This window comes from Rhineura floridana, chromosome 5 (genome assembly GCF_030035675.1).
Source record: "Rhineura floridana isolate rRhiFlo1 chromosome 5, rRhiFlo1.hap2, whole genome shotgun sequence".
Classification (NCBI taxonomy): domain Eukaryota; kingdom Metazoa; phylum Chordata; class Lepidosauria; order Squamata; family Rhineuridae; genus Rhineura; species Rhineura floridana.
The window spans coordinates 173,416,904-173,443,508 of record NC_084484.1 but is presented as its reverse complement, the minus strand read 5'-3'; the positions used below and the strand labels follow the sequence as shown (position 1 = coordinate 173,443,508).

General features: G+C 42.7%; 1 protein-coding gene across 3 annotated transcripts in view; it reads left to right on the top strand.

The window, feature by feature from the left end:
• Nucleotides 1–19,835, top strand: part of TMEM135 (transmembrane protein 135) — a 260,384-nt gene extending 240,549 nt beyond the window's left edge. For 2 of the 3 annotated variants that reach the window (XM_061628891.1, XM_061628889.1), the window contains 6 exons: nucleotides 5,924–6,091; nucleotides 7,795–7,858; nucleotides 9,180–9,256; nucleotides 13,202–13,300; nucleotides 14,548–14,615; nucleotides 15,082–19,835. In XM_061628891.1, coding sequence (XP_061484875.1) covers nucleotides 5,924–6,091; nucleotides 7,795–7,858; nucleotides 9,180–9,256; nucleotides 13,202–13,300; nucleotides 14,548–14,615; nucleotides 15,082–15,220 — 615 coding nt within the window. In that variant the 3' untranslated portion in view covers nucleotides 15,221–19,835. The remainder of the gene's footprint in view (nucleotides 1–5,923; nucleotides 6,092–7,794; nucleotides 7,859–9,179; nucleotides 9,257–13,201; nucleotides 13,301–14,547; nucleotides 14,616–15,081) is intronic. The other variant, XM_061628890.1, reaches the window with a different exon arrangement.
• The last annotated feature ends 6,770 nt before the right edge of the window (nucleotides 19,836–26,605 follow it).

Below are 26,605 nucleotides of genomic sequence, written 5' to 3'. Positions count from 1 at the left end.
GATGCTGGATTAGATGGGTTTTGGCCTGATCCAGCAGGGCTCTTCTTATATTCTTATGTCTTCCCTTGACAAAATCTCTTCATCACAACAGAATAAATAGCATTCAAAATGATTTAAGGTGACTGGATTTGCTAAGCTTGTTTTTTTTATTGTTTCTTTTGCTTCTAGGAAATGAATTTAACAAATAAATTATTCTAAATACTTTAAATCTTAACAGTCTTGGAACAACAGCCAGTTCTTGCATATTAGACAACTCGGGAGCCTTGTCTAGAGAAGTGGAGGACATGTTTGGACAATAAAATAAATGTTAGCTAGATACAGTGAGCAAATTCAGAGAACACTGGAGGCACCAAAACTTTGGGGATCCTCATGCCATAATTCCATGTTTGAATGCATGGGACTTAGGTATTGCTGTATATTTGGGGTAAATCCAAAGACATGCAATAAATTTGGAGGGAAAGGGTAGTGAACAGTGCAAAAGTATTAATTTATTGAAACTGTTGTTTTTCAAATCTGTATTTGGGACCGGAAATGGATTTTTTTCCTGGAGATTAGTAACCTTGGGGTTGTTTTTTCCTTCTCCTGTAATGTGTGGGTTGGCTCTACTTGGTTGCTTGAGTCATCTGGAGCTGTCTGCTTTCAGATAAGATGTACTGTGTTTGCTCCTGTTCTCTGCCACACTGTTACATGGATTATTGGAGACTCATTGGTTTGTGTGGGGGAGATTAAGAGCCTGATTCTAGCTGTAGATTTGCCAGCCTTGTAGTGGGATCCTGCAAAATACCCATACCTTCATTATTGCTTTCAGTGTCATGGGCCCAAGCCTCCCTCCCAGCTGAGATTAGACAGGCGCCCTTCTTGTTGAACTTCAGGCACATGACTAACACTTTCTTGTTCCAGCCGGCATTCTGAGGTAGTGTTTCACTTTATGATGATTTTATTGTTCATTTTATTGTATTGCTTTATTGTGTACACCGCTTAGACATGCAAATGATTAAGCAGTAAATCAAAGATTTAAATAAATAAATTGAGGCTAGAAACTTTCTGAGTGATAGCCTGTCGGTGATGGGATAAGAAGGCATAAGCCACATTCACACCATACATGTATTCCACTATTATTCCACTTTAAACCATCATGGCTACCTCCAAAGAATTCTGAGAAGTGTAGTTTGTGAAGGGTGCTGAGAGTTGTTAGGAGACCCCTATTCCCCTCACAGAGCTACAGTTCTCAGAGTTCTCTGAGACCACACTGAGAACTTTAGCTCTGAGGAGTAGTTTTTGAACAACTCTCAGCACCCTTCACAAGCTATACTTTGGGGAAGAAAAAATTAATGCAAAGAGATCTAAAGAGCAAATAGTCTGAAGGAGTGGAAAGACTATTTGTGGTGGTGGGATATATGTGTGAGTGATGCGGAGTCAGGACAAACACAGATAAGATGAACAGTGACTTCAGGTGGAGCAGACGGGCTGAGTTTGCACATTGGTCAGGATTTATGTGATCACAGCTAGCCTCCCATCCGGAGCTTTTTATGACGCTGCCGCTTCTGCTCACTATCATAGCCAAAGCTGGTTATAGAGCAAGGGTAGCCAATGTGGTACTTTCCAGCTGTTGTTGACTACAACAGCCATCAGCTCTAGCCAGCACAGCCAGTGGTGAGGCACGATGGGAATTGTGGTTCAAACCATCTGGAGGGTACCAAGTTGGCTACTTTTGTTATGGAGATTTATCTTTGCTTCCTTCTTGATGTCCTGCTGTCCTGCAAGTAACTAAGAATGTTTATAGAGAGCCTCAAAGTAGAGAGCTGATCTGTATGTTACTTTGGCTGTAGGAATTAAGAGTTTCATCACAAGTTTCCCACCAGACCATTTCTTTTTACATTGAATTTGCTGCATGTCCCAGGGTCATAATGTAGCAAAGTTCCTCCTCCTCCTCCACTACCACCACCACCATTATTGCAGGCACTGGTTGGAGCCAGGAGAACATACTACATTATGGGTCCAACACCCACTGTGAGAGATGTGGGAAATGTGCTGTGGGCATATTGATTATGTGATGAAAATAATGCATAGGAAAGCCCTGAGCATTCTGAGACTGGCTTAGTAGCCACTGCAGCACTTGCAGGTGACACTCTTGCTCCCCTCCACCCCTGGGAAGGTGAGATGCAGTTAATTTATATGGAAGCATAAGAAATGGAACCAGTGGAGTGTCGCAAGATCCTGTGATGAAGGATAAGAAAAGGGAGCAAGGAGCAAACCATGGAATAAAGGGAAGAAGAGAAGAGAAACAGGATGTAGAGAAGAGTGGGTGGCTAAATAAGAAATGGACAGTGTTTAGGTCCCATCGGTCCCTATTCTGGTTTTGCCATTTTTATGTCTACAGCCTCTACTGAGAGTGCCATAAATTTTGAAGACGGCTAGGGGAGAAGATACAAGGAGAAAATGAACCAATAAAGCTAGTGGGCCAGTAGTTTTCTCCCTCTGCTTATGGTATGAGAGTATGAAGAATTCTTAAGTCATCCAACAATTCCGGCATTCTCACCTGCTGGTGGATTGCCAGAATATCTTTTCAGAAAGTCACGGTAAAACACATCTCTTTTGATTGGGGATATGAATATCAAGACTCAGCAAGAGTCAGGAATTACTAGGAAAGGGACTGAAAATTAAATGTCAATGGGTTGTATTCAGCTAAGTCCTAGTCAGATTCTTCCCTCCCTCTCAGGCAGTCTTGGAACTTGGACAGGTGTGGGTCACCCAATGAAATCATCACCATCAATCATTCATAAATATATTAATGAAATCAATGCAATCCATCAGTTAATTAATTATCAGTTAGTTAATTATCGCTGTAGCTCAGCGATAGAGCATCTGCCTTGCATGCAGAAGGTCCCAGGTTCAGTCCCCAGCATCTTGAGATAGAGAAGCCTCTGTCAGTCAGTGTGGACAGTATTGAGCTAGTTGGGCCAGTGCATTGCAGCAATCCGACCTTGGGATGACAAATGCATGGACAATTGTGGTCAAGTTGTCCCAATCCCAGAATGGCCATAGCTAGCACTCCCAGCCACTAAGAGACATTTGTGCCTCCAGTGACAGAGCTATATCTAAGAGCACAACCAGACTACACACCTGCTGCTTCGAGAGAGTGCAGTCCCATCCAGGGCAGGCATCTGACCAACTTTCTGGAGCCGGGAACTGATCTCCCATAGAGGCTCCATCTTGCCAGGATTCAGACTCATTTATTAGCTCATGTCCAGCCCACCCACTGCGTCCAGACGCTGTTCCAAAATTGACTGGCAGTACATTCAGGATAGATAAAAAGTGCAACTTTACTGAAGGTACAGTTAATTCCAGGAATTCATTCCTATCAGATGTGGTGATGGCTTATAGTGGCTTTAAAGGGAGGTTGGACAAATTCCATGGAGGTGTGTCTGTTGATCACTATTTAGCCAAGATAGCTAGATGGAGTGTCTGTTTTCTTAATTCTGGATGCTGAAGACAAACAACAAGTGAAGGCTTTTGCCTTCCCACTCTGCCTATGGGCTTTGCAGACATTTCTGGCAGGCCATTGCTGAGGAAGATGGACTAGATGGGTCCTCGGTCTGATTCAGCAGGATTATTTCTGTGTTCTTAGCTTTTATACTAGCATGCCCTTAAGTTGGAGTGGGCTTCAAATGGAAACAAATTGCATATTGTTAACGTTGGCTGAGAAGCTTCAACAGTTCAGCACATAGATCTCTTTTTGCTTTAGTGCCTGCTTCACAAGAGATCTTGCAAAGTGGTTGTTGAAAGAATGCAGGAATTGAAGGTGCCGGAGATTGAGTATAGCTGTCTAGTTCCTGCGTTTTCAGGACGATATTTGTTTTCTGACTTCCCACAGTAATTCTTCAAGATGTTTGGGTTTTAGGCATAAGGCTTTTCCTTTCTTGTTGTTTTCATTTCTGTACCACAGCTGAGTGGAGCAGGACTTGATTCACTGAAATGATTTTAAGGAGAAAAATAAAGATTTAAATGATTTGTTCATTTCTCTCTCTCTCTCTCCCCCCCCCCCGTTAAACTAATTTTCTCCACCTTCTCACGGGGAGCCTGCCTGTTCCCCAACAGACCTAAGTATATCTAAGGCAAAGTATCTTTGAGTACAGCCCACTTGTTTAGAAAAATTAAGTGGGGAAAAAAGGGGAGGGACATTAGGCATGCTTTTATTTATGCATTTGTGATATTTACATCCCGTCTAATAACTGAAGTTCTCAAGGCAGCTTAGAATATATTCAAAATACAATAAAATAGAGAAGAGTTACTAGGGCAGGAAAAAAGGTGAAACTGAGTGTGACCCAATGCTAGTTATACTCAAGAGTAGACCCATTGAAATCAATGGGTGATATTCCATGCTAGTCCTACTCAGAGTAAACCCATTGAGGCTAATAGATCTGCCTAACTTAGGTCCATTAATTTCAGTGGGGCTACTCTGAGTATGCCTTAATTGGTTATCGTCCTGTAAGAGGAGGGGCCAAATACCAAGCCTCTCCATCTGGTCTCTGGAACATTCCCCAGGCCACAGTCCTCACAAGCCCTAGTTCAGGCTCTCCCGAAATGTTGAATTTTGGTAATGTCTCTTGCCTGCCTGGGTGGAGGATAGAAAGTGAGTGTGTAAAAACTAGCCTGCTGTGTAAAAATAAAATTTAAATGTGTTGCTCCCCTCACTTTTGCCTCTGACCCCGACCACTACAGGCATGCGGTCCCTGGAAGGCTGAGCTGACGGGAATGTGGCCCTCAGTCTGAAAAAGGCCCCCCATCACCACTGCCCTATAAGTTTCCCTCAAGATCAGTGGTTCTTAACCTTTTTTAGGCCACAGACCTCCTTCGAGAATCTGATAAAAGCTAAGGACCGATACATAAGTAAATAAATACAATTAATTTTATTGCATTGGAAATAATGATTTCCCCCCCTGTGTGTACCTGGTTCACGGACCTCCTGAAGCCCATCCATGGACCCCCTGGGGCCATGGATCACAGAGCAAGAACCCCTGCTCTAGATGTTCTGACACCCATTCTGCTGCTGAATCTCCTATCCTGGAAACGGCTGCTGAAGCAGCCATATGTTACGTCCCTCGTCAAGGAGGGCTTCTTCACTGGACTGTTGCTGATGCTTGTTGTAGCTTCTGGCTCTGCTGGCAGATGCGGGAGGCTGTGTGAGAGCAAAGGGGTTAACAAGCCCCCCCCAGTCCTCAGATTCTCCAACTGCCCCTGTTTTCAAAGGACATTTGGGGAGACTGGAGTGGTTCCCCATTTCTTCCCCCTATTTTGCTGTTGTCGTCAGCCTCTCAAGAATCACCAGCCAGAACAAGGCGTGAAGAGCTGCTCATGCTACACCAAAAGGGAATGTGCAAGGAGGAGGAGTGATCTATACATGGTCCAAGGGCCCGCTCGGTTGGACTGGGCATCAGGCTTGCTCCTCCGGGAGCAGATGTTTGAATGTCTACAGAGAGCCAGTGTGGTGTAATGTCTAATTTGTTGGACTAGCAAAGGGTAGACACAGCCGCAGAGATCACTGGATGTCCTTGGATCAGTTATCATCTCTCAGCCTATCCTACCTCACAGGGTTTCCGTGAAAGTGAATAGGAAAGAGAGATGTCCTGAACTCCTTGGAAGAAGGGTGGGATAAAAATGTAATAGGCATAGGAGGAATTCTACACTCTGAAAAGCTTGGGAATAAAAGAACGGCCAAATCTACGAGTTCTAAGCGGAAATGAAACTGACATTTTGATTTTAGGTTCCAAGATGATGTTTCAGTCAATGTGCAGAGCAAACCTTTCCAAGGTTTTGTTTTATAGTGAGATTTATTGGTGACGTTCCCGACACTACTGTTTTTTTTCTTTTATTTGCTCTGCCTCCCTCTCTCTAAATGTCACGTTCTTAATATCTTCTCTAGGGCTTCATTAGGATGTTTAGTGTTGGTTACTTGATCCAGTGTTGCCTTCGAATCCCGTCAGCATTCCGGCATCTGTTTACAAAACCTTCCCGGCTGCTCTCACTTTTCTACAACAAAGAAAATTTCCAGCTTGGGGCTTTTCTGGGGTCATTTGTCAGTATATACAAAGTAAGTTTCTAAAGTGCTGAAAAGTTTAAAAAGGAATTTAATTATTCTAAAAGTTACTCATCCACAGCAGCGGTAATACTTAATGAGTATCATTATCATTCTAGGGTCTGAGCCACAATACCTTCCATTCACACATAGGTTGATTATTTTTCTTACAAAAAAATTGCATTACGGGCATTCTTTAATCAGTAAGTTAAAATGCCTTTCTACCAAACGGGGAGCAGGAAAAAAATTAGGTTCCCTTTTTAGTGAAGATTAATAGACTGTTGGCTTATTTGGTCACAACTGGGGAATCCACTTGATTTTTTTGTTTCCAAGGCCATGGAGGAATGCTTTAACCATTATGGGGCTACGCTGCTTTATAACTTAGAAGGAAAAAGTAAAAAAAAAATGGAACAGGCTCAGCTCAAAAAGAGATGAAGTGTCAATGTGATGGTTGGTTTTATAACGGCGCAGTGCACTGGGAGCCTGAAAGTCATTACTTGTATCTTGTTTGCATTACAGAGAGAAATCTTTACTTACTAGTATAACACAGCCTCACTTGCCTGGTTGTTACCTCCTCCATGATTTGGGGAAGGGCTGTGGTTCAGCGGCAGTGCGTCTGCCTTGCATGCTGAAGGTCCCATATTCAGTCCCCAGCATCTCCAGTTAGGACTGGGAGAAACTCCCTGTCTGAAATCCTGGAGGACCGCTGCCAGTCAGTGCAAACATTACTGAGCTACATGGACAGTGGGTCTGACTCAGTATAAGGCAGCTTCCTGTGTTCTTATGTTCCCATACTGCTCCAGGTAATATATAAATGTTCTGCTCATTTAGCTATGGCAGATTGCATAGTTACGCTACTGAGCAACCCACAGGACTCACTGAAAGCAACCACGCTATTCCAGGTGACATGTAAACAGGGCCATAGTCAATCAAACTCCCAGCTTTCCCTGTATGCTCACTCTTTCTAGGTCCAGTGTGCTCTGGAACATTTATTCTGGAATGGCTATTACTGTAGGCACTCTTGTGTACCTTTTAGGATCCATGTGGTGGTAGACTGTAAAATTTTGAATTATACTATTGCAGACTATAGTTTGCAGGACGGGGGATTTCTTACATTTTCATGCTCTCCCATGTAAAAAGGTCCCTGCATATTTTAAGCTGGCGCATTGGTGAGAGAGTTAGCCTAAGACTCTTTCCCTGATGTGCTAGTTTACTACATGTGGGGAGCTTTTCACTAGAAGAGCATTAATATGAACCCACCACTCAGACACCTGCAGTTGGAAGTGGCACACTCCAGAATTCTTACCATCTCACTCTGTATAATGTATGTAGTGTTTGAAAACAATTTCTTCATATTGGTAGTTTTCAGGTAGTTAAGAAGTGTATTGGTTCAGATGAGGAGCAGTTTGGGTAAAATGTATAGAAGGGAAGAGGTCATTTTTTTAAAAAAGAGGTTGTATATATACTTCTTTAGAATTGGCAGAGGCTTTGCCCTTGTTGATAAGAATGACCTTTTAATCTTATCTCCAAATACCATGTTTAGATTACTTTATAAATCATCGTGCTGAGCAGCTACTAAGTGGTCATCAAGAGCCAGAGTTGTAATCAGAGGGTTCCGCGTACTTGATTAAATTTTTAAGATATGATTGAGAGCTTTGTTGCTAGATTATAGGGCTGGGTCATCTAACAAGGTTGCTGTGATTATCCTCAAAATACAGGGTACAAGCTGCTTTCTGCGCTGGGTACGGAACCTGGACGATGAACTGCATGCACTTATTGCAGGTATATCTTAATGTTTCTCCATGACAGTGTCCCATATGCCCAGGGCGAGCACTCTCAGTGCATCTGCCTACACATTAGAGCAGGGGTTCCAAAACTGTTACACTTTCAGATACACTGAAAGTACTAGAGGTCTGTGAGCTTCATTCAGGCAGTCCGTGGCATGTCTGTGAGGAACACTTACAATTTGGATTCTGTGGAATTCAAACTGTAATGCAATAAAATACAATATAGAAAATAAAAGAAGCAATAAAATACAATTATACAGCATACAGCACAACACATTATAATTGCTACAACAAGCAGAAAAAAATCATTTAGTGGTATGCCACAACCCTCAGCAATTTTCATGTGGTCTGTGGGGGAAAAAATTGGGGAACCACTGCATCAGAGGGATGCTGGTTTGGAATCTGAGCTCTCTGCTGCTTTGTATCAAACAGTTTTGTGAGTTTTGTGGTGGGAACAGTGAGGAAGCCTCTACTGGCTATTTGCTTAGCTCCTGTAATGCTATAGAACAGTCAGGAACATTTTGTTGGTGGAGACAGTGAAGTTGTCAGGAATAGCATGTTTGCAATTCTCCAGCTTCTATCAGCAAAAGACGTTCCCTTTCATTTTGATGGGAACGTTTGCCCAGACTATAGGGACAGAAGGAAGCATAGTAGGGTTTACAAAGCGCTGGAAAGCAGGTATCCCAGGAAGTAAGAGAGGGCAGAAGCATCTCACTGAAGAAAGTGGGGGCCTGGGAGAGAATATGTGAGCTGATGGCAGATCATGGGAAGGGTCATTGTAATGTCTTTATAAAAGTATCAAATCAGTGCTACGAGTGTGCTTGGAATATTGTGTGCAATTCTAGTCACTACACCTCAAAAAGAATATTGTAAAGCTGGGAAAGGTGTAGAAAATTACTTCTTCACTCAGCACATAGTTAAAACGGTGGGATTTGCTACTACAAGATGTGTTGTGATGCTCACCGATTTAGATGGCCTTAAAGGGGGATTAGACATTTTCATGGAGACTTAAGGCTCTCCATGGCTATCAGTCATGAATGCTACATGCAGCTTCCAGGAGCAGAATGCTATGAATAGCAGTTGGGGAGAAACAGGAGGAGAGCGCTATTGCCCTCCTGTTGCCTTTGGGCTTCCCATAGTCATCTGGTTGGCCACTGTGTGAAGTACGATGGTAGACTAGATAGGTCTTTGATCTGATCCTGCTGGGCTCTTAAGTCCTTTTATCCATTTATTTGGGTAATTTACTTGGGCAATGCTATAGAGTTCCAGGTCGTACATTAAGAAGAACATGGCTGATTTGTTTCTTGTTCATGCAGGGTCCTTGGCGGGAATGTCAATGATGTTCTACAAAAGTACGACTATCTCTATGTACCTGGCTTCCAAACTAGTAGAGGTAAGCTTGGTATGGCAGGAGTGGGGGCAGGGCGCAGTCAAGGGGAGGAAATTTCTGAGCATATCTATTCCTAGAAGAACTTCAGACCTTGCAGGATTCCTCAGGAGTGGCAAATATGCTTGCATCTCATCCAGTAACCATGTACTATGGCAGGGATTGGGAACCAGTCGCCTTCCAGGTGTTGCTGGACTCCTACCTTCAGAATGACCAGTTGTATGAAAGAAAGAAAGAAAGAAAGAAAGAAAGAAAGAAAGAAAGAAAGAAAGAAAGAAAGAAAGAAAGAAAGAAAGAAAGAAAGGGAGGCAGAGACCAGCAGGTGCAAGAAGCTTCTTGGAGAACAGCAATCTGAGCAATATGACGTTTGCATGCTTGCTTTGTTGTTGAACTTGTGCATCTACTTTGGCGGAATTTGGAAGAAAGTAACTCAGGCTAAAATGTTGCTTCCTCATGTTAATTTTTCCCTTGAGGAAAAACAGTCATGATCAAAATAACTCCAGGAATCAGCTTGGAAGTATAGCATTTACTGCATCTGTTGCCTTTTGCCTTTTGAATCTTTTCACTTTATTAAAGGCTCCAAAACTGAATGATGCAGTCTCCTGCTTTCAGTCTTGCTGTATAATATTGTATTGGGCTGCTGCTGCAGGGCACTATGGCTGTGGTGAAATCCAGAATCTCTGCGTGATTTGCCATGTTATGGCGGCCAAAGCTAACTGTCCAGAAAGGAACATGTTGCTTAGGAGGAGAAAATATGTGGATGAAAATAAACTTCTAATGTTTTCTTTAACAAAACAAAGATGCTTCAAAAGAGCATGCCATTTCAAGTGGTTTTTAGAGGGGTGGAACTTTATTTGATACGTTATTGCTCTGAAGGGGGGGAGGAAACACCACCACTGTATAGGAAAAATGTTGCATTGCTTGGACCTAAAATATCCTCTAAACAAGTGAATCATGAAATATGATGCCAGGCAGCTGTTTACAGTAGAAATACGTAGGAAAACTGCAAGCATTAAAGAACCATCGAAATGAAGATCCTTTAGTTCCCCTCTCTCTGATTCTAAGACAGAAGCTACAAGCCTCAAGCAAATTTAGTGTAGCTGATTTCATTGAAGCTTATTTTTAAAGTAGTTGCAGGGTTGCATCTGTCTCTGTGGCCGAGGTTGGCAATGCAAGCATGGGAAGTAGAATCACAAAGTGGCATACCAAAAGCATACCATTTGTTGTTGTTGTTATTAATGAAGAGCAAGACTCTACCCCTTCAGATTGCAGAGTCAAATGTGGATGGAAAGTGTCTCTGGTGGGGAGTCAGGAGCCACAGGGAGGAACTGGGCATCTAGAAGCCAGGTATCAGGGATTGCCATTGCCTTCTGTATCATTCCTTGAATTGCTGCAGTTGATCATGTAAACCAGGGGTGGGGAATCTCTGCCCCACAGGACAATTTTGCCTCGCCAGGGAGTCCACACTGGCCCATAAGGCCATTTCCTCCATACAACGGCCACCTGTTTGTGCAGTGATGTCAGCTGATGGGTAGAGGGGGTTCAGTCCTGCTGGGTGCTGCTTTGCTAGTGTGTTTCCTGTAAGGAATAGGCTGGCAAAGCAGATCCAAACTCTGTGGGTCAACCTTGACAGTCAACTGATGTCGTCATGATGTCAGATGATTGACAGGTGGATGCTCTCACCTGTCAAAGTTGGTCCATGGGGGCTGGGGAGAGATAAAGATCTGGCCCACTGACCCTAAAACGTTCCCCAGCCCTGATGTAATATTTTAAATTTCCTCTCTTCCTTGCTCAATTCCATACTAAAAAGAGATACAATGTAAACAATGCAAAATAATTTGGATAGTCTATAACACAGGTTTCCTTGACACGTCATTTAGAAACTTTCCCCAGCATTTCTATACCCTTATCTGTCTGAAGATGTTCTTTGTAACATAGACCTCTCTCTTTCTTACTTCCAACTTTGTCGTTTGTTTTTGTTGGTTTAATCATCATAGCTTACTTAACACTCAGTTAAAGCAAGTGTTTTTTTGGGGGGGAGGAAGAGTTAAAGTGTTCCTAGGACAATGGCATAGAATCGGATTGCCTGCCACCATTTACCAGTAGCACCATGTGCACCTGGGCACCAAAATATCCCTTGAAGTTCTGAGGAAGATTGTCCAGCTCATCTTTCCCTTGGGTTTCTGATCAGGTTCAGATGTGTGGTAAAATTCTCCTCACTACTTAGTGGGGCACTACAGATAGCTAACAATCCACAAGGTCTGTATTCACCTCCAGAAAAATAGCTTCGAGCTGAAATCTGCCATGACAACTTGATCTTGTGAAAGAATCAAGTGTAGGATGAGGTTCTCTGTAGGAAAGGTAAGGCTCAAAAGTCCCATTTGGTGTTTTTGTGGCTGTGGTGCATTGGCAGTTATAGAAGTGCTTTCCCAGTACTGAAGGAATAGAAAGATCTGTCCGTTTTGGTCCTCTCAGTTTCTCATTCTTCCAATTGTAAATTCAGTACAGCAGCAATTTGAGATTTTTTTAAAGAAAATCCTCATGAAAATTCTTCCACATTTTAGTGCAAATTGCGCCTACTAAACACATTTTTGTATGGAGTTTTGACTAAGGTACACATTTTTGCATGCAATGTCTCCGAGTATTATGCATTTTGTATGTTATTTTCACTAATATATTCAGTATTCAAGGGGGTTGGACTTGATGGCCTTATAGGCCCCTTCCAACTCTACTATTCTATGATTCTATGAATTTTATGCACATTTTCCTCTTATTTTTGTAAACATTGGCTGGAGAATTGCATTGTAAAATTTTGGTAATGTGAATGTCGAAGGATGGCCATGTTTCAGTTCTCATATAGTTTCAGAAAGTGCAAATTTGATAAATTCAGCTTTAAATGCCAACTGAACCAAATTTCTTCCTCATCCCTACTACAGGGAGACTCAAATGCTCAAGGCTGCCCATATCCTACCAGGCCAGGTTCAAGGCTCTTACATTGATATACAAAGCCCTGACCAACTTTGGATACCTTCAGGACTTCTTGAGTGGGTATATCCCAGCCTATTCACTGAGATCATCTGGAGGAGTGCTGTTAGCTGTCCCTCATGCTACAGAGGCCCGACTGGCCTCAGCCAGAAGTCGGGCATTTAGTGTCGCTGGCTCCCTGCAGTGGACAGCTCTTCCAGCAGGGATTCAGCAGGCACCCTTGCTTTTGACTTTCAGGCTTCTCTTGAAGACGTGTGTGTGTGTGTCTGTGTGTGTGTGTGTCTGTGTGTGTGTCTGTGTCTGCCTGCCCACAGGCCTACGCAGGTGTTCACAATGTCTCTTGAGTAGCCACTCATTTTCATGACTGTTTCATATTGCTTTCAGATGTTTTTATGTTTTTGTTCACCACCCTGATGTGTTGCAAAAGGGTGGTATATAAATATTTTAATAAATGAATATATAAGATAAGGAGGAGACTCTACCACCTCACATACACAAAGTGCCCCCACATTGTTTTGGTTAAAAACACACACACGCACAGCTATCTTGCGGGGGGGGGGAGTTAGACCACAAGCCTTCTCTCAGCCATACAGTGTGATTTTATTGTGGATGCACATTTAAGAACTCAACCCCCTGCATGGATACCTATCATGGTATAGTTCTTTTGAGGATTTGGACTTGCTCCTAATTCCTTATTGCTTACAGAGGTAGCTGGGAAAGTGATCATGAAGTGGGTATGTGGCCAGTCCCTGACTTGGCAGGTAGCTGTGATTGCTGCTGCTGTTGCTTGCTCTTAAAGCTCCATGGCAGAGAGTCATAAAGTGGAAGCACCACTACCCTTTCCTTCCAGGTCCACGTCCCGGGCATTGCATCTGGACACTCTCTTCTTTCCTACATTGCATCTCTTGCCCTTCTAGAAATGTCCACTCTGTTTTATATTTGCTTGCTGTTTGTTATATTTTACAGGCCATGTATTTCAAAGGAATTGAAGCTGGAAAGGTTCCTTATTTTCCTCATGCCGACAGTATCATCTATGCTGTGTCCACAGCTATCTGCTTCCAGGCAGTAAGTGTTTTTGAGCTCTAGTTGGAAGCTGTTCAATGCATGTCTAGATTGGTGAATCATAGTTCAGTAAAAATGTTTAGAAGCAAGGAGGCAGTTTGACCTAATCGTTCATGTATATGATGGCTGGTTGGCTCCTATATTTCCCGTTAGCAAGTTTGCCAGAGCTTTTACAGTGTTAGAGGAGAACGGTCACTAAATCTTTCAGAAGCAGAGAGTATGTTCCAACAACGCTAATGGACATTGCTTCCACAAATAACTGCTGCCACGAGCAGCCAACTCACTTGATCTCATCCCTTCGCTTTAGAGAATGGAAGAATTGGTGCTTTCCTGTGAGTTGGTTCCTTGCCGGTTACATGCCCCCACCAAGGTAGACTGCTCATGTGAGCAGTGATGGTGGAAGCGATGGCTATTGTCTGAAATCTCTCTATTTTACAGGGGAGGGTAATTAAAATGGAGAAGGTGAAATTGTCTTAATGGTGCTAATAACTAGGACACAGACACGCCTTCATTCAGTGATGCCAAAACATTTTTCCCCATGGGCCACTTGAAAATTGCCGGGGGCCTTAGCAGAAATTATTTTTTCTGCTTGTTGTAACAGTTGTAATTCCATAGAATGAAAATTGTAATGCAATGAAATGCAATATAAGAAATTTAAAAAGCAATAAAGTTCATAATCAATATGAATATTCAGTGCAATGGATGTGCCGTCCCCATCTTCAACCACAAATCCACAGTCATGGCGCAGACTACCGGAATGAAGTTCGCAGACCACTGGTGGTTCGTAGACCACCGTTCTGGAACCTCTGCCTTACTAATACGTCTGTTGGCTGTATGCCTAGAATAGAGGTGTGGCCCTCCAGACCTTTCGGTCTGGATTTGGGACTCTCCTCAAGTGCCTTTGCCTGGCTGGAATGTGCCTTTGAACTGTGATATTGCTTGCCTGGATAGGAAGGTGGAGAGAGGTATAGGGATGTGTGTAGAAATCTCTGACTTTTGCTGACTGGAATGTAGCCTACTGTACACAAGTAAGAATCACATCCATTGCTCTGCCCACTTTTTCATCTGGCCCACCCACCACTGGCATGTTGCCCCCAGAAGGGAATGTGGCCCTCAGGCTGAAAAAAAGATTAGAACTATGCCCTTACGATGAAAGTGTCATTCTGATTGAGGCAAGTCTTTTCAGGGCAATTGCATTCGTGGTGTGGTTTCTGTTTATTTTAATTTAAACTCTGATTTTTTTTTTGTAGGCCGTGATGGAAGTTCAGAACTTGAGACCTTCATATTGGAAATTTCTGTTACGGCTAACAAAGGGAAGGTAAGGAATTGACAATGATTACAGCAAGGCAGTGGCAAATTCCAGTTCTGTAAGAAGGCTTGCTTGCTTGCTTGCTGTATTTATTTATTTATTTAAGGCATTTATATACAGCTTTTCAGGCAGACCTTACAAAACGGTTTACATTTATTTATTTATAAAAACATTTGTATACTTTGCAGACTTTCTTAGGGGAAAGGCCAGTGGGAGTGAATTATGTTCTGCATGAAGCTAAAAAAAACCTTTCATATTGATTGCATATCAGAATTATGGGGGGTTGAGCTCTGGGGAAGGGTGTGTGTGTCCACACTGTTCCCTTTAAATTTCCATGATTACTGCTTATAACTCAAGGGTCTTTTTTCCATGTTCTATTCACCACAACTTTTCTTCATTCAGGATTATATTTCAATGAACATACACTCCAAGTAATGCAGTGTGCTAATTTAATCTCAAATCTTGTATTTTCTAGGTTTGCTCTCATGAATAGGAAAGTTTTGGATGTATTTGGTACTGAAGCAACTATGCATTTCAAGGACTTCACACCTACACTTGACCCAAGATATACGGTTGCACCACCAGAGATACCTGTTGAACAATCTTGGAAGTGAGACCTTAGCCTGGGATTAAGACTGGCTGATGTCTGTGCTGAAAGTTAAATTAATTTAACAGTCAAATAGACCGAAGAGGGCTTGTGTGCCTCTTCAATATTGTTTCAGTGAGTTACGTTATCTTACCAATCAAAACATGCTGAAACACCATAGGGAGATGCAGCTTTAATTCTGTCTCTCCCTTCATAGAAAGTGTGTCTGGATCACTGTGGCTGGCTGACACAACCTGGTAGATTTTTTTTACAGAATTATATATCAGTGGATTAATATATGGAAAAAGAAAAAAATTATAAGTACGTGAATGTACTTAAAATTAAATTAACACCATTTTGAAAACAATTCATTTTAATTCATTCCAGTAGATAACTTAATAATGATATTTTTACATTATTATTAGAAAATAAAAGGGACATTGAATATATATAATAGGTCAAAATATTATAAATTTTATTTTGCAAGTCAGATTTTAGTAGAATTGTTTTCTCTATTCCAGATAGATGGGTTTTTTAAAAAAAAAAAAGTCACTGGAAAATGTTTAAAGAGCCAGTGCCCGGTATCCTATTTATGACTGCACTGTTTATAACCAGCTTTGGCTTTGAAAATGGCCTCCCAAGAGCAATGGCTCTTCTCTGAAATCCAGCTGCATGCCTTGAATGCTGTTGAGAGATGAGAAAACATCGGCATTTAGGCAGGGGTAATGTAGCTGTTCAGATTCTTGTATGAATAACTGAAAAGGACAAAACCACTCCAAAATGGAATATAGTGTTTTTCAGTTTTGAAATGAGTGTCTCACAAAATACTGGATGATTTGAGGAGTAAAAATTGCAAATCTACATACAAGAGACTTGAGAAAATGATTGTGCCCTTGAATATGGAATTGTCTTGATTTTGTAAGGCTTGGTACATTGTCAGTAACGCAGTGGCCTTCAACAGGAATCAAAGACCTTAGGCTTGATGGGTGAAGCAAAAAAGATTGGTTTATTGGGAACATTGATACTAATTGCTTCTACCAATTTTGTTCTTTATGGATTTTTTTTAAAGCGTAGCCAATATACAACAGCCATATCATGAGTATGTGAAACTTTAGGGCAAGCTGGTCATTGCTCATAATCCCTTCCCTCCATCCCTGTCACATCCACAGGATACTTTGATGTTCTAATTCCATTTCATTGATCAACTCAACATAGTTGGGTATGAGCTGCAGTGAAGGGTTTCCCAAGTCTTTGGATGGAAAAGAAACATTATTTTTATTTGGATTCATCCAATATGCCAAAAGCTGGAATGTTTGTGCTTGAAATCATCAGAAAGATCAGAGATATTGTTCAGATTCTGGTTTAATTGCTATAAGTTATTTTTCCCAACTCTGTGTGTGCATGTTTGTGTGTATATACACATAGAAATGATCTAACAGAATCCCTTCAGATACTACACCAGTGAGGTTACATTCAAAGAGTAACAATAGCATAATATCTGGACCTCTTTAAAACATCCCAAGGAGTGAATAATCTTTTGAGTTCAGTAGAGCTTTTCTTCAGGCTGGTTATTGTGGGCAGGATAGGTAGAAAAATATGTTGCTGGGCATGATTAAAAGTGTGTAGTTTGCAGTAGTCTTGGTTCTAGCTTCTTTTTATCATGGACAGCAAAAGTCCCCCCCCTCTTTTTTTTTCTTTTTTAAAATTATTGCATATGGTTCAGTGCGGAGAGGACATCAGCATTGCCCTTCAGCACTGATCAAACATAATTGCTGGCAAAGATCTTGGAAAGCTGCCACAGTTAGAGTAGACCAGGTGTTAATTTTTGTAATTCACATTAACAGCCAGCCCAAAGAAGTATACTGGCGAACTCAAAAGCTTCTTCACTACTTCCTGATTTTATTTTTTAGTTAACCCTAATAAAGGTATTATGCTACCAGTGATGTTTGGATTTTTTTTAAAAAGGACCAATATGTTTGCCTGTGCTTATTGTCTGCTCTGGAGAGTTGGAACTTACATGTCAATATTTTAAGAGAGTACTGATCACGTTTGTTATATGTTGCGTGGTTTCCCTCACACACTAGATTTTATATTAGGCTTGCCAAACAGTTATGAATCCATACCTCCCCTTTGAGGTGGGGGAGAACTATAATGTATCCACTCATTATTCACAGAGCACTGATGAGTAAACTGCTTGTCAGAAGTCTGTTTGAACAATTAAACATCAATAGCTAGATGCGCAAAATGTTTTTGCACACCAGTGAGTGATGATCACATGTGATTAATGAATCACCTGATCAGGATATCAGTGGCTGAAAATACATTTAGTAAATACCATAGAAAGGGTACATGTCAAGGGTGTGCCTTGAGCTCAGGGATCTATTCCACCCCTATGTCACATATATAACCAGTACCAGTGAAGCTTAGTGAAATGGTTGCAGGTAATATTGGCACCAAATATCCCAAAAGAAGAGAATCCCCTGGGAAGTGAATGGGTTGTGTTCAGCTGAGTCCTACTTAGAATAGACCCACTGAAATTAATGAACCTAAGTTAGTTATGCCTATTAACTATAATGGGTCTACTTTCAGCATGACTAGCAATGAATACCACCCAGTTTTTTTGCTCTTCATATAACCATCCACAAACATCAGTACTCCCTTTGTCTGACTATCCCACATAATTCCATGAATGGACAAGCTCTTGTAGGGGCAACACCCTAACTTGCAGGGTTTAGTTAGCCACAATCAGCGGTGGCAATCATGCACAGGGCACTGTGGGCTATATTGGCACTATTTCCTCTCCCAAAGTTTCAGACCATCCAGGCACTCATGTGTGGAGCTTAGTCCTGTGTACAGAGGCCTCCAGTTGTTGGGACAGTGCAGTGGATGATGTGCCATCAGACGCCTCCTCATTCTGCTCTCCAGTACGGGGAGTCCAGGATTGTGGCTGAATCCTTGTCCCTTACTTGTCCTTCTCCAGTGCAATGCAAGGATGGAGGCCGTAGAACAGAAGGAGGTGGAATGGAAGACTGAGTGAGGAGGGTTCTAGCTGACTGGATCTGAGGAGGGAGGCATTTATGATTCAATGAAAGGGGCTCAACAGCCCAGTTATGTCCAAGCTCCTTAAATGCCTGCAGTTGTTCTGAGCCTCCTGGTGGAGCTAACTTGGCAAAGAGCACTGAAAGGGGAAGGCTGCTCAGTAACCAGGCTGAGTGGCAAGTCTTAGAAGAGCATGGAGACGTAAGAGAGATTCATCTATAAGGGTGTTGCAGTCAGATTGTTGGACCACTATCTAGATCTCTTTTACATTCTCAGTCTCATTAGTTTGGGAGATTGCAAATGAAGGAGTTGTGAGCATCCTTCTTGGTCTAAGATGTGTTTTATATTTCAGCTGAGATCTTTTTATACTTTTCTTGTTCACAACCAAACTTACTGCAACTGTTGTGCCATGGCACCCAGTGGTAGAGCTGGGATCAAACTGTTGAACCATCCTCTGCCTGTGTGCTGGCTTGAATCCCTTCCTTTTCTCTGTCAGACTGAAGTTGACTCATAGCAGAATGTTGTTCAGTTTTACTTAAGCGGAATGACGTTAGAGTGGAAAATAAGACGGTCCCACTGCAGCCCTTGCAAGACTACCAGTAGGACCTGATGATCTCATCTACTGCTAGGAGCTATTTACTGAGGCTGTGCCGAATTTTCATGAGGCTTGGGATTATTATTTGGCAGCGAAAAATGACATTTCGGGGGACATTAAGTTTTGACTGAAAGAACAGCGTTCCAGGAGGAGGAGAAGAGGAATTACCCTTCACTGCAAAATTACTCTCTCTCCAGCTGTCTTGACCAAAGCACTGGTCGAGAGAGAGAGAGAGAGAGAGAGAGAGAGGGTCATGCTCCACCCATTGCTGCAGATTACTTTGAAGGAGGCAGTCCACAATGTATTCCTGCTCCTTTTTCTGTTGAGCAAACTTCCATGAGAAAAGGTTTCCGCATCTCGGCTCAGCCAAAATGCTGTTTGTATGACTCACATATAAGGATCTGTAACTTACGGTTCAGTTTTAAACCTACTGCATGCAAGTAATGGGGGAGGGTGCCTTGGATGTTTACAAGAAGCAGAAGGAGTGGAAGCACATGAGTGTTAACACTTCTTCTCTGTATGCTTCCTGGTCTTGCAAGAAGTTATAAGATGCAAATATCCCTCAGCAGGAAATGCATCAGGTGAGTGCAGCTCCCTCCCTTTGGGGAAAAACCTGGAGGTGTGGGAAGAAGCACAACCCATGCTTCCTCTTCCACCTCTTCATTTGAACACCTGAAATGGTGACAACTTTCTTTGAATTCAGTGGGAGTTGCTTCCAAGCAAACTTGCTTAAGATCCAGTTATATAAGTGTGGGGCATTCTAAGTTTTTCTTCATTAGGATGAAATGGTGTGTTCCTCTCTCTGGGAGCTAGAATGTCTTGAGTGCTGTATCTCAAAGGGCAAATGGTGCCTCTGCTCGCCATCGTATTCTCTGTGTTTCATATTCCTTGGTGATCACGGTTTCTATGTAACAATGTATAAAAAAAAGGTTCTAAGGAACCTTTAATTTTTGCTGGAACAGTTAGGAGCAAACAGTGAGCCTTGCTGTCATCCCTGATTATTAAAATACTTGCTTACTGGACCATGTTGTAATGCTTGGAATTAATTTCAATAACATTCTCTTCAGGAATTGTTTCTCAGACATGAGGAGACAGTTTCGTAGGAACAGCATGTTAATTTTTCTCAGTACAGAAGTCCAAAAGGTAGTTATGCTGCTGATGTCTGGGATATTTACAAGAACATTCTTCATAAGTTGGAGGGCGGGGAAGACTGGCGGCCACACCTCCTCACCTCCATATGCCGTGGCCCCACCATCTGTGTGTGCAAGAGGCCCTACACAGGTACCAGACTGGGTAGAGCTCCTTCATATGAGGAGGGGTCTGAATCACCCACTCTGTGAAGGAGCATTGCATGTGTATGTGGGTACGTGGATGGCAGTGTGTGTGGGTCCCAACTCAACAGGCTGGCCCCCACAACACCCCCATGCATTATTTCAGGGGTGGGGAACCTTTTTCAGCTCGAGGGCTGCCTTCCTGTTCTGGGCAACCTTCCGGGGGCCACATGCCAGTGGAGAGTCGGGCCGGAGGCAAAAGTGAGTGGAGGAATTAATGTAAATATTCCCTCTGTACAGTAGGTACTACACAGACACACTTCTGTATCCTCCATCCAGACAAGCAAGAAGCATGGTCAGAGTTGAAGGACACGTTCCAGCTAGGGCCAGTGAGGGGGGTAAGGCCTGAGGAGCCTTGGCAGTGATCTATTTTTAACAGGCCTTATTTTTCATTGTTCAAGGGCCAAAGGGCCAGCAGTGTTGGTTCTTCTGCCAGACTCCTGCACCAGCCAAAAGACAGGCCAAAGTCTCATTAAGCTCGTCCTCCCCGGTGTGCACAACAACAAAGGCTTTCCACGTTATTGACTGGCCGTTCCCACCAAGGGTATAGGCTCTTTAACCCCTATGCTTTCCCATTGTGAAAACAACAAAAGTTCTGAAGACCCTACGTAATTATTCATCTCTTTTAATCTTTTCTCTCTCCCCCCCTCCCAACTACTCTCAGTATGAGTAGCTGCAGAAGCTGAATTTCCATCAGTATTTTCTACCATCTCAATTCCACTTGGTCATTTGCCCCTGTGCTTTGCAGAGGAAAGCAGCAGCCAAGGTGCAGAATGTGCATGTAGAGGTGTGTGTGTTGTGGGGGAGGGGTGTCCCCTTGGAATCAAGAACTACATGGACTCTGATCCCCCAATTTGCTATCCTAGATAAAGAAAACACTTTCTTTCTCCATTGCAACTGCATACAGCAAGTCCCACTGAACTGAATGTGGCTTCTGAATAGATATGCAACAGAACTCTGCATACTATGCGTCCATACTATGGGTATTACAATGCTACAATATGGGGACACGGGGTTTCCAAAACAACTGCGTTTTAGGCAGAGAGCTCAATCCGCTTTTCTTGAGACATCAAAAACTGCCTTATCTCATGCCTTCCGGTACCCACCTTTCCTACCAATGAGGTTTTCCTCATTGACATTGATAGTATGCTGTGCCTTGGGGTCCACCTCTACTTTATAATTTGTGCCAGCATTGCTTTACCAACAAACCTGTAGTTAAACGTTAGTTTGGGACATGACTTCCTGCAAAAATTGAGAAGTAGCGCTTCTTAGGAACCCTATCCTGCAGCCCTCCTCTGGCAAAATACTGGAAGGAACTAAGGGCAAGGTATCTAGGGCCATTTCTCCTTAGGAGAAGGGCTGTAGTGACACCACAATGCAGAAGGTCTTGGGTTCAGCCTCAGGCATCTCCAGGTAGGCTGGGGATGTCCTGTCTGGAAACCCTAAAGAGTTGCTGCCAGTCAGTGTAAACAATACTGAGCTAGAAGGACCAGTGGTCTGGCTCATCATAAGACAGCTTCCTAGGTTCCTTCAGCAAGGCAAGAATGAGAGTCATTTGGAACAAGGTTGGCTTTATTTCCTTAGGCAAATTCAGCAAGGCCTAAATCGCATTACTGAAAGCACTGGACAAGTGCAGTTGTTTAGTGCTTGTTACAGCTGGTGATGTGCAACAGCTGATTTGATTTTCAGAAGGCAGTGTAATGCTAAGGGAGAAATACTTAGTCACAAAGCAATCACGTAACATAGTCAGCTGTGAGACACATTAAAACATTGGGGGGGGAAACAAAGTCAGGGTTGCACATGTCAGTCTTGAGAAAACTGGATTCAGGACATGAGGATTGAGACATTTTCCAGAAATCCCTACCGCCCACACCACTGGGAGGAAAGAGACTGCTGCAGCTATAATTAGCTTTCTGTTCTGAGAAGGGCTGCCCGCTGAAAAGCTTTGACCACTTTACTGCTGAAAATGAAAATTGGAATGAGACATTTTCTCTGCCTTTGTGAATGCTACCTGCGCTGAGCTCACCAGTACTCGGCAAAAGACCCTGATGCACCAGGAAGGGCCAGTAGGAGGGTGGGAGAAACTCCTGTCCCCATGAAGGAGCAGCTAAAGTGTTGTACTTTGCCCTCCTGAGCTAGGGAAGGTACTGACTTGGGTGTTCTGCAGTGCCCTCCGTGAGCCATGGAGAGCAGAGATACAGGGTAAGTCACTGCCTTTTTTCTAGTCACCAGGCAATGGTAGGAAACTAGTAGTCTGAATCCATTCTTGGGGCATGGGAAGGGCTGTAACTCAGTAGTGGAACATCTGCCTTGCATGCAGAAGGTCCCAGGTTCAATCCCCAGCATCTCTAGGTAGGGCTGGAAGAGACTCTTGTCCGAAAACCTGGAGGACCACTGCCAGTCAGTGTAAACAACACTGAGCTAGGTGAGTCAGTGTTCTGGTTCTGTATAAGACGGCTTCCTATTTTAGAAGTAACCAGGATCAGTAGACCCGTGGTTTCTCTGCTCTAATTACTGGTGCAACCTCATTTGTTTATTTTGAATACATCACACTAAGGAATCATCACCTTGAACTCCAGAATGACATCTACACAGGCCAAAGGTGAGTCTAACGTCTCTGAAACCACAAAGGGCAATGAAACCTCCCTGTGTTTGCAAAGTAGATTGCCCTCCGTTCAGTGCAGAGTATCTGTTTTACATGCAAAGGGTCCTAGGTTCAGTCTCCAGAATCTTCAGACAGGGCTGGGAGAGCCTCCTGCCTGAAACCTTGGAGAACTGCTGCCAGTCAGTGTAGACAATACAGAGCTGGATGGACCAACAGTCTGACCTAGGGTAGCCAGGTCAGAAGCATCTCAAACCCTGAGATTTCATGGGCAGGTCCTAGTGATTCCACAGGGGCAGGTCTGAGTGATGTCATGGGGAGAGTGATGCCATTAAGCATGATACATTAAGCATCAACCACAGTTGCTTGGAGCATACAATTCAAACAGAAATATTTCTCTGATTGGAAATTAAGAAATCATAGCTAAAAGATGGAGCCTGGATAGGGAACATTTAAACTAGCCTACTTGCTTTCGGCAAGAAGGGTTTAAGTGCCGCCAGGCCAGGCCAGTCACCAGAAGGCCATTGTAGGAAGAAAGGAGCCTAGTGTTGTGGAGGTGTTAGATGGGAGCACTTGGGAGTAAAGATGGATGCCCCTAAAGACTGCAATTCTAAACACACTTACTAAGACCCGTAGAACTCAGTAGGACTTCTGAGTAGATATTGTTTGGATTGTGCTGTTGGTAAAGCTTGACAAGGGATCCTCTGCAAAGATATCCATATCCAAGCAGGGTTGGCAATCCCCTGCCTGGAATGCCCTGCTCCTACCTTTTAACATGGCTGCTCCAAACTTCTTTACAGATTTGACCCTTCACTTCAGAAAGAGGTCTGAGAAATGAGTAAGAGTAAGAAGATTCTCTACCCTTTTCTGTCTACCCTGTGGGCTGCTATAAACTCACTTTGACAGCCAACCCAATTCCAGTGAGTAATAAAACGCAGAAAGAAAACACACATGGTTTGGTCTACCTTCACAGGCAGCAGCTTGGGAACAACAATTGCAGCCGCACTTCCAAATACGTGAATTCTCTTTTACCACTATTGGGCAAGAAACAAACCGTCATGCAACCAATAAAGTGCATCATCAGTGGGTTTAAGGGGGTTGAGCTGAGTGCATGAAACCACTGTTGTTGCTTTTATGGATATAAGGGAGTGAGGTTAAAGGTAAATGAAATGCAAATAGAAAAGAAAAACAAAAGACAGTGATGATTTCCTAAATGCAATACCATACCAACCACAATATTCCTATGAGTAAGGCAGAAAACTCAGCATCCCACAACTAGCCAGGTTTCATAACCAAAAAGCAAAACTAAAAAAATCCTGGCAGCCAGTCAACCAAAGTCACATAAATCCCCATGAAGCACAACCTGATCCGGGGGCTGCAGTTAATGCAGAATGCTGTGGCACGATTGCTGACATGAGTGCAGCCCTATCAGCACATAATACCTCTCTTCTGAAATCTCTGGTTGCTCATTTGCTACCAGGCCAAGTTCAAGGTGTGCTTTCCATGTTATGGGTACCGCATATTAGTTCTGCTCTTGTAAGAAATTAGTCCTTTAGTGTGGCAGCACCTACACTTTGGAACTCCCTGCCTAGTGACATTAGGCAGACACCTTCATTGTACTCTTTTCAGCACCTGCTAAAAACATTTTTGTTTAGGCAAGCCTATCCAGACCTGTTTTTTTATCTGTTTTTAACTCATTACTGGTTTTATTATTTTGAATGTTATGTTATGGGCCTGGCAACCAAGAGGTCTCCTGTATCTTTAAAAGTTGTGCAGGGGAAAGGGAGAATTTCACATTGTGGTTTTTCCCATTACAGTGTTGCAAGAAAACCTACACTTGGCTGAAGTTTCTCTTCTCTTAAAGATACAGAATCATTCTCAGGCCCTGAGCCTGGCAACCCTAGATCCACACCATTCATTTAAAGCACATTCAACACACATTTGAGGCGCACGAATCCCACCACAGAATCATGAGAACTGTAGTTTGTTAAGGGTGGTGAGAACTATAACTGTGAGAGTGAAACTACACTTCTCAGGATTCTTTAGGAGAAGTCATGCACTTTAAATGTGAGCTGGATCTGCTTTAAATGTATTGTGTGAATCTACTTAATAAACTTTGCCTGCATGCAAATTGTTTTAATTAATTTTTCAAAATAGAAACAAGCTATAAAGTGTACTGGGTGACCATGGGCTACTCTCCATCTCAGCCTATCTGCCCCTCAGAATGAAAATAGTGAAGGGGAACCATGACCACCCCAAGGAAGAAGGGCACACTTAAAATGTAGAAGAAATAATAATGTACAACTATAGTGTGAAATCAAATACTTACTGGGACACAGTACGAAGAAATATTTATATAAACATGAATGTCAAATATGTTTATTATTTACACAACCTGTAAAGATATTTATGGTGCAATCCTATGTTTGTTTACTCAGAAGCAAGTCCCAATGTATTCAATGGGGCTTAAGCAATAAGGAACTTCATTCACCCAACCCAAAATTCAGAATCATGCCACTTTAAGCTGTTTTGCAACTGTTTATACTTGTTTTTATGGTTATTAGATTTTAAAGGGATGTATTTCTTATTGTGAGCTGCCTTGGTTTCCAATCACCAACCCTACCTCACAGGGTTGTTGGAAAGACTCGATATACACAAACACACTGCAGATGTAAAAACATACACCCCATACAATAGTTTGTTGTCCAACCAGTTGGTCATTGCAGAACATTTTTTTAAAAATCAGTATTAGTCTCCTACATAATAAAAGCTGTGATACCTAAGTAAGCTCTGCCTAATTGCTATAAAAATAGGATTGGAGGGGAAGATAAAGATTTACAACACAAACACAATTCTTCGCTATGTTCACTCAAAAGTCTCATTAATTTACAGCACAATCCTAACCATGTCCACTCAAAAGTAAGTCTTATTGAATTCAATAGGGTTTACTCCAGGTATGTGGGCTTAGCATTGCTGCTTTACTCCCAGAAAAACAAATATTGGATTAAAGCTTCATATTGGGAAGGTTTTCAAAACACTTGTCCTCTTCAACAACCCAGGAAAATTTAAACTTGTTTGACTCCTGCACACAAGAGAGAGAAAACTGAAAGCTATATACTTACTCAATTTATGAGATTTTCAGATAAACGGGAAAAACAATCATTTTCTGGCATTGCAATGGGGTCTAGGCACTGCTTGAAGGTCAACAAATCACAACGCTGACTTCACTTATTGGCTACAAACCTTAAAGGGTGGGAATAGAGTAGCCTGCTATGATCTGATTTAACAGAAGTTGCAGGAGGCAGCTGACATTTTGGGGTATATCTCGTGAACCAGACCACCTAGAAACTTAATTTTTTAAAAAATTAAAGCTGAGAGTCCAGAGATTAAGGTGACACACCGGGGACCCAGAAAGGACCCCCAAAATCGAGTCTCCGGGCAACCCTAGTCTGACCCCATATAAAGCAGCTTACTATGTAACTCTGCACTGAACATGTGAATATACAAAGCTGCCTTGTATTGAGTTGGACTGTTATCCCGTATAGTACTCTCATACTCTGACTGGCAGCAGCTCTCCAGGGAGGAGGAGATCTTCCCCATCACCTGCTGCCTGATCCTTTTCCGTTGTGAATGATTCTAAGCAGAAAAGGACACACCAGTGTTATCTTAGTTTTGAAAGAAGTGGAGGATGAGGTAGCTGCTACCATCTTTTCTCGTGAATGAAAGGTAAACTTCTCTTGGGGGCCGGGACATGACCCATGTCCCAGCCCATGGTGTGGGCATGAGCAGAATCAAGGTGGTAGGCTTGCTTGGCGGTGGACTCTTCTGCCCACCCCACTTCTCACA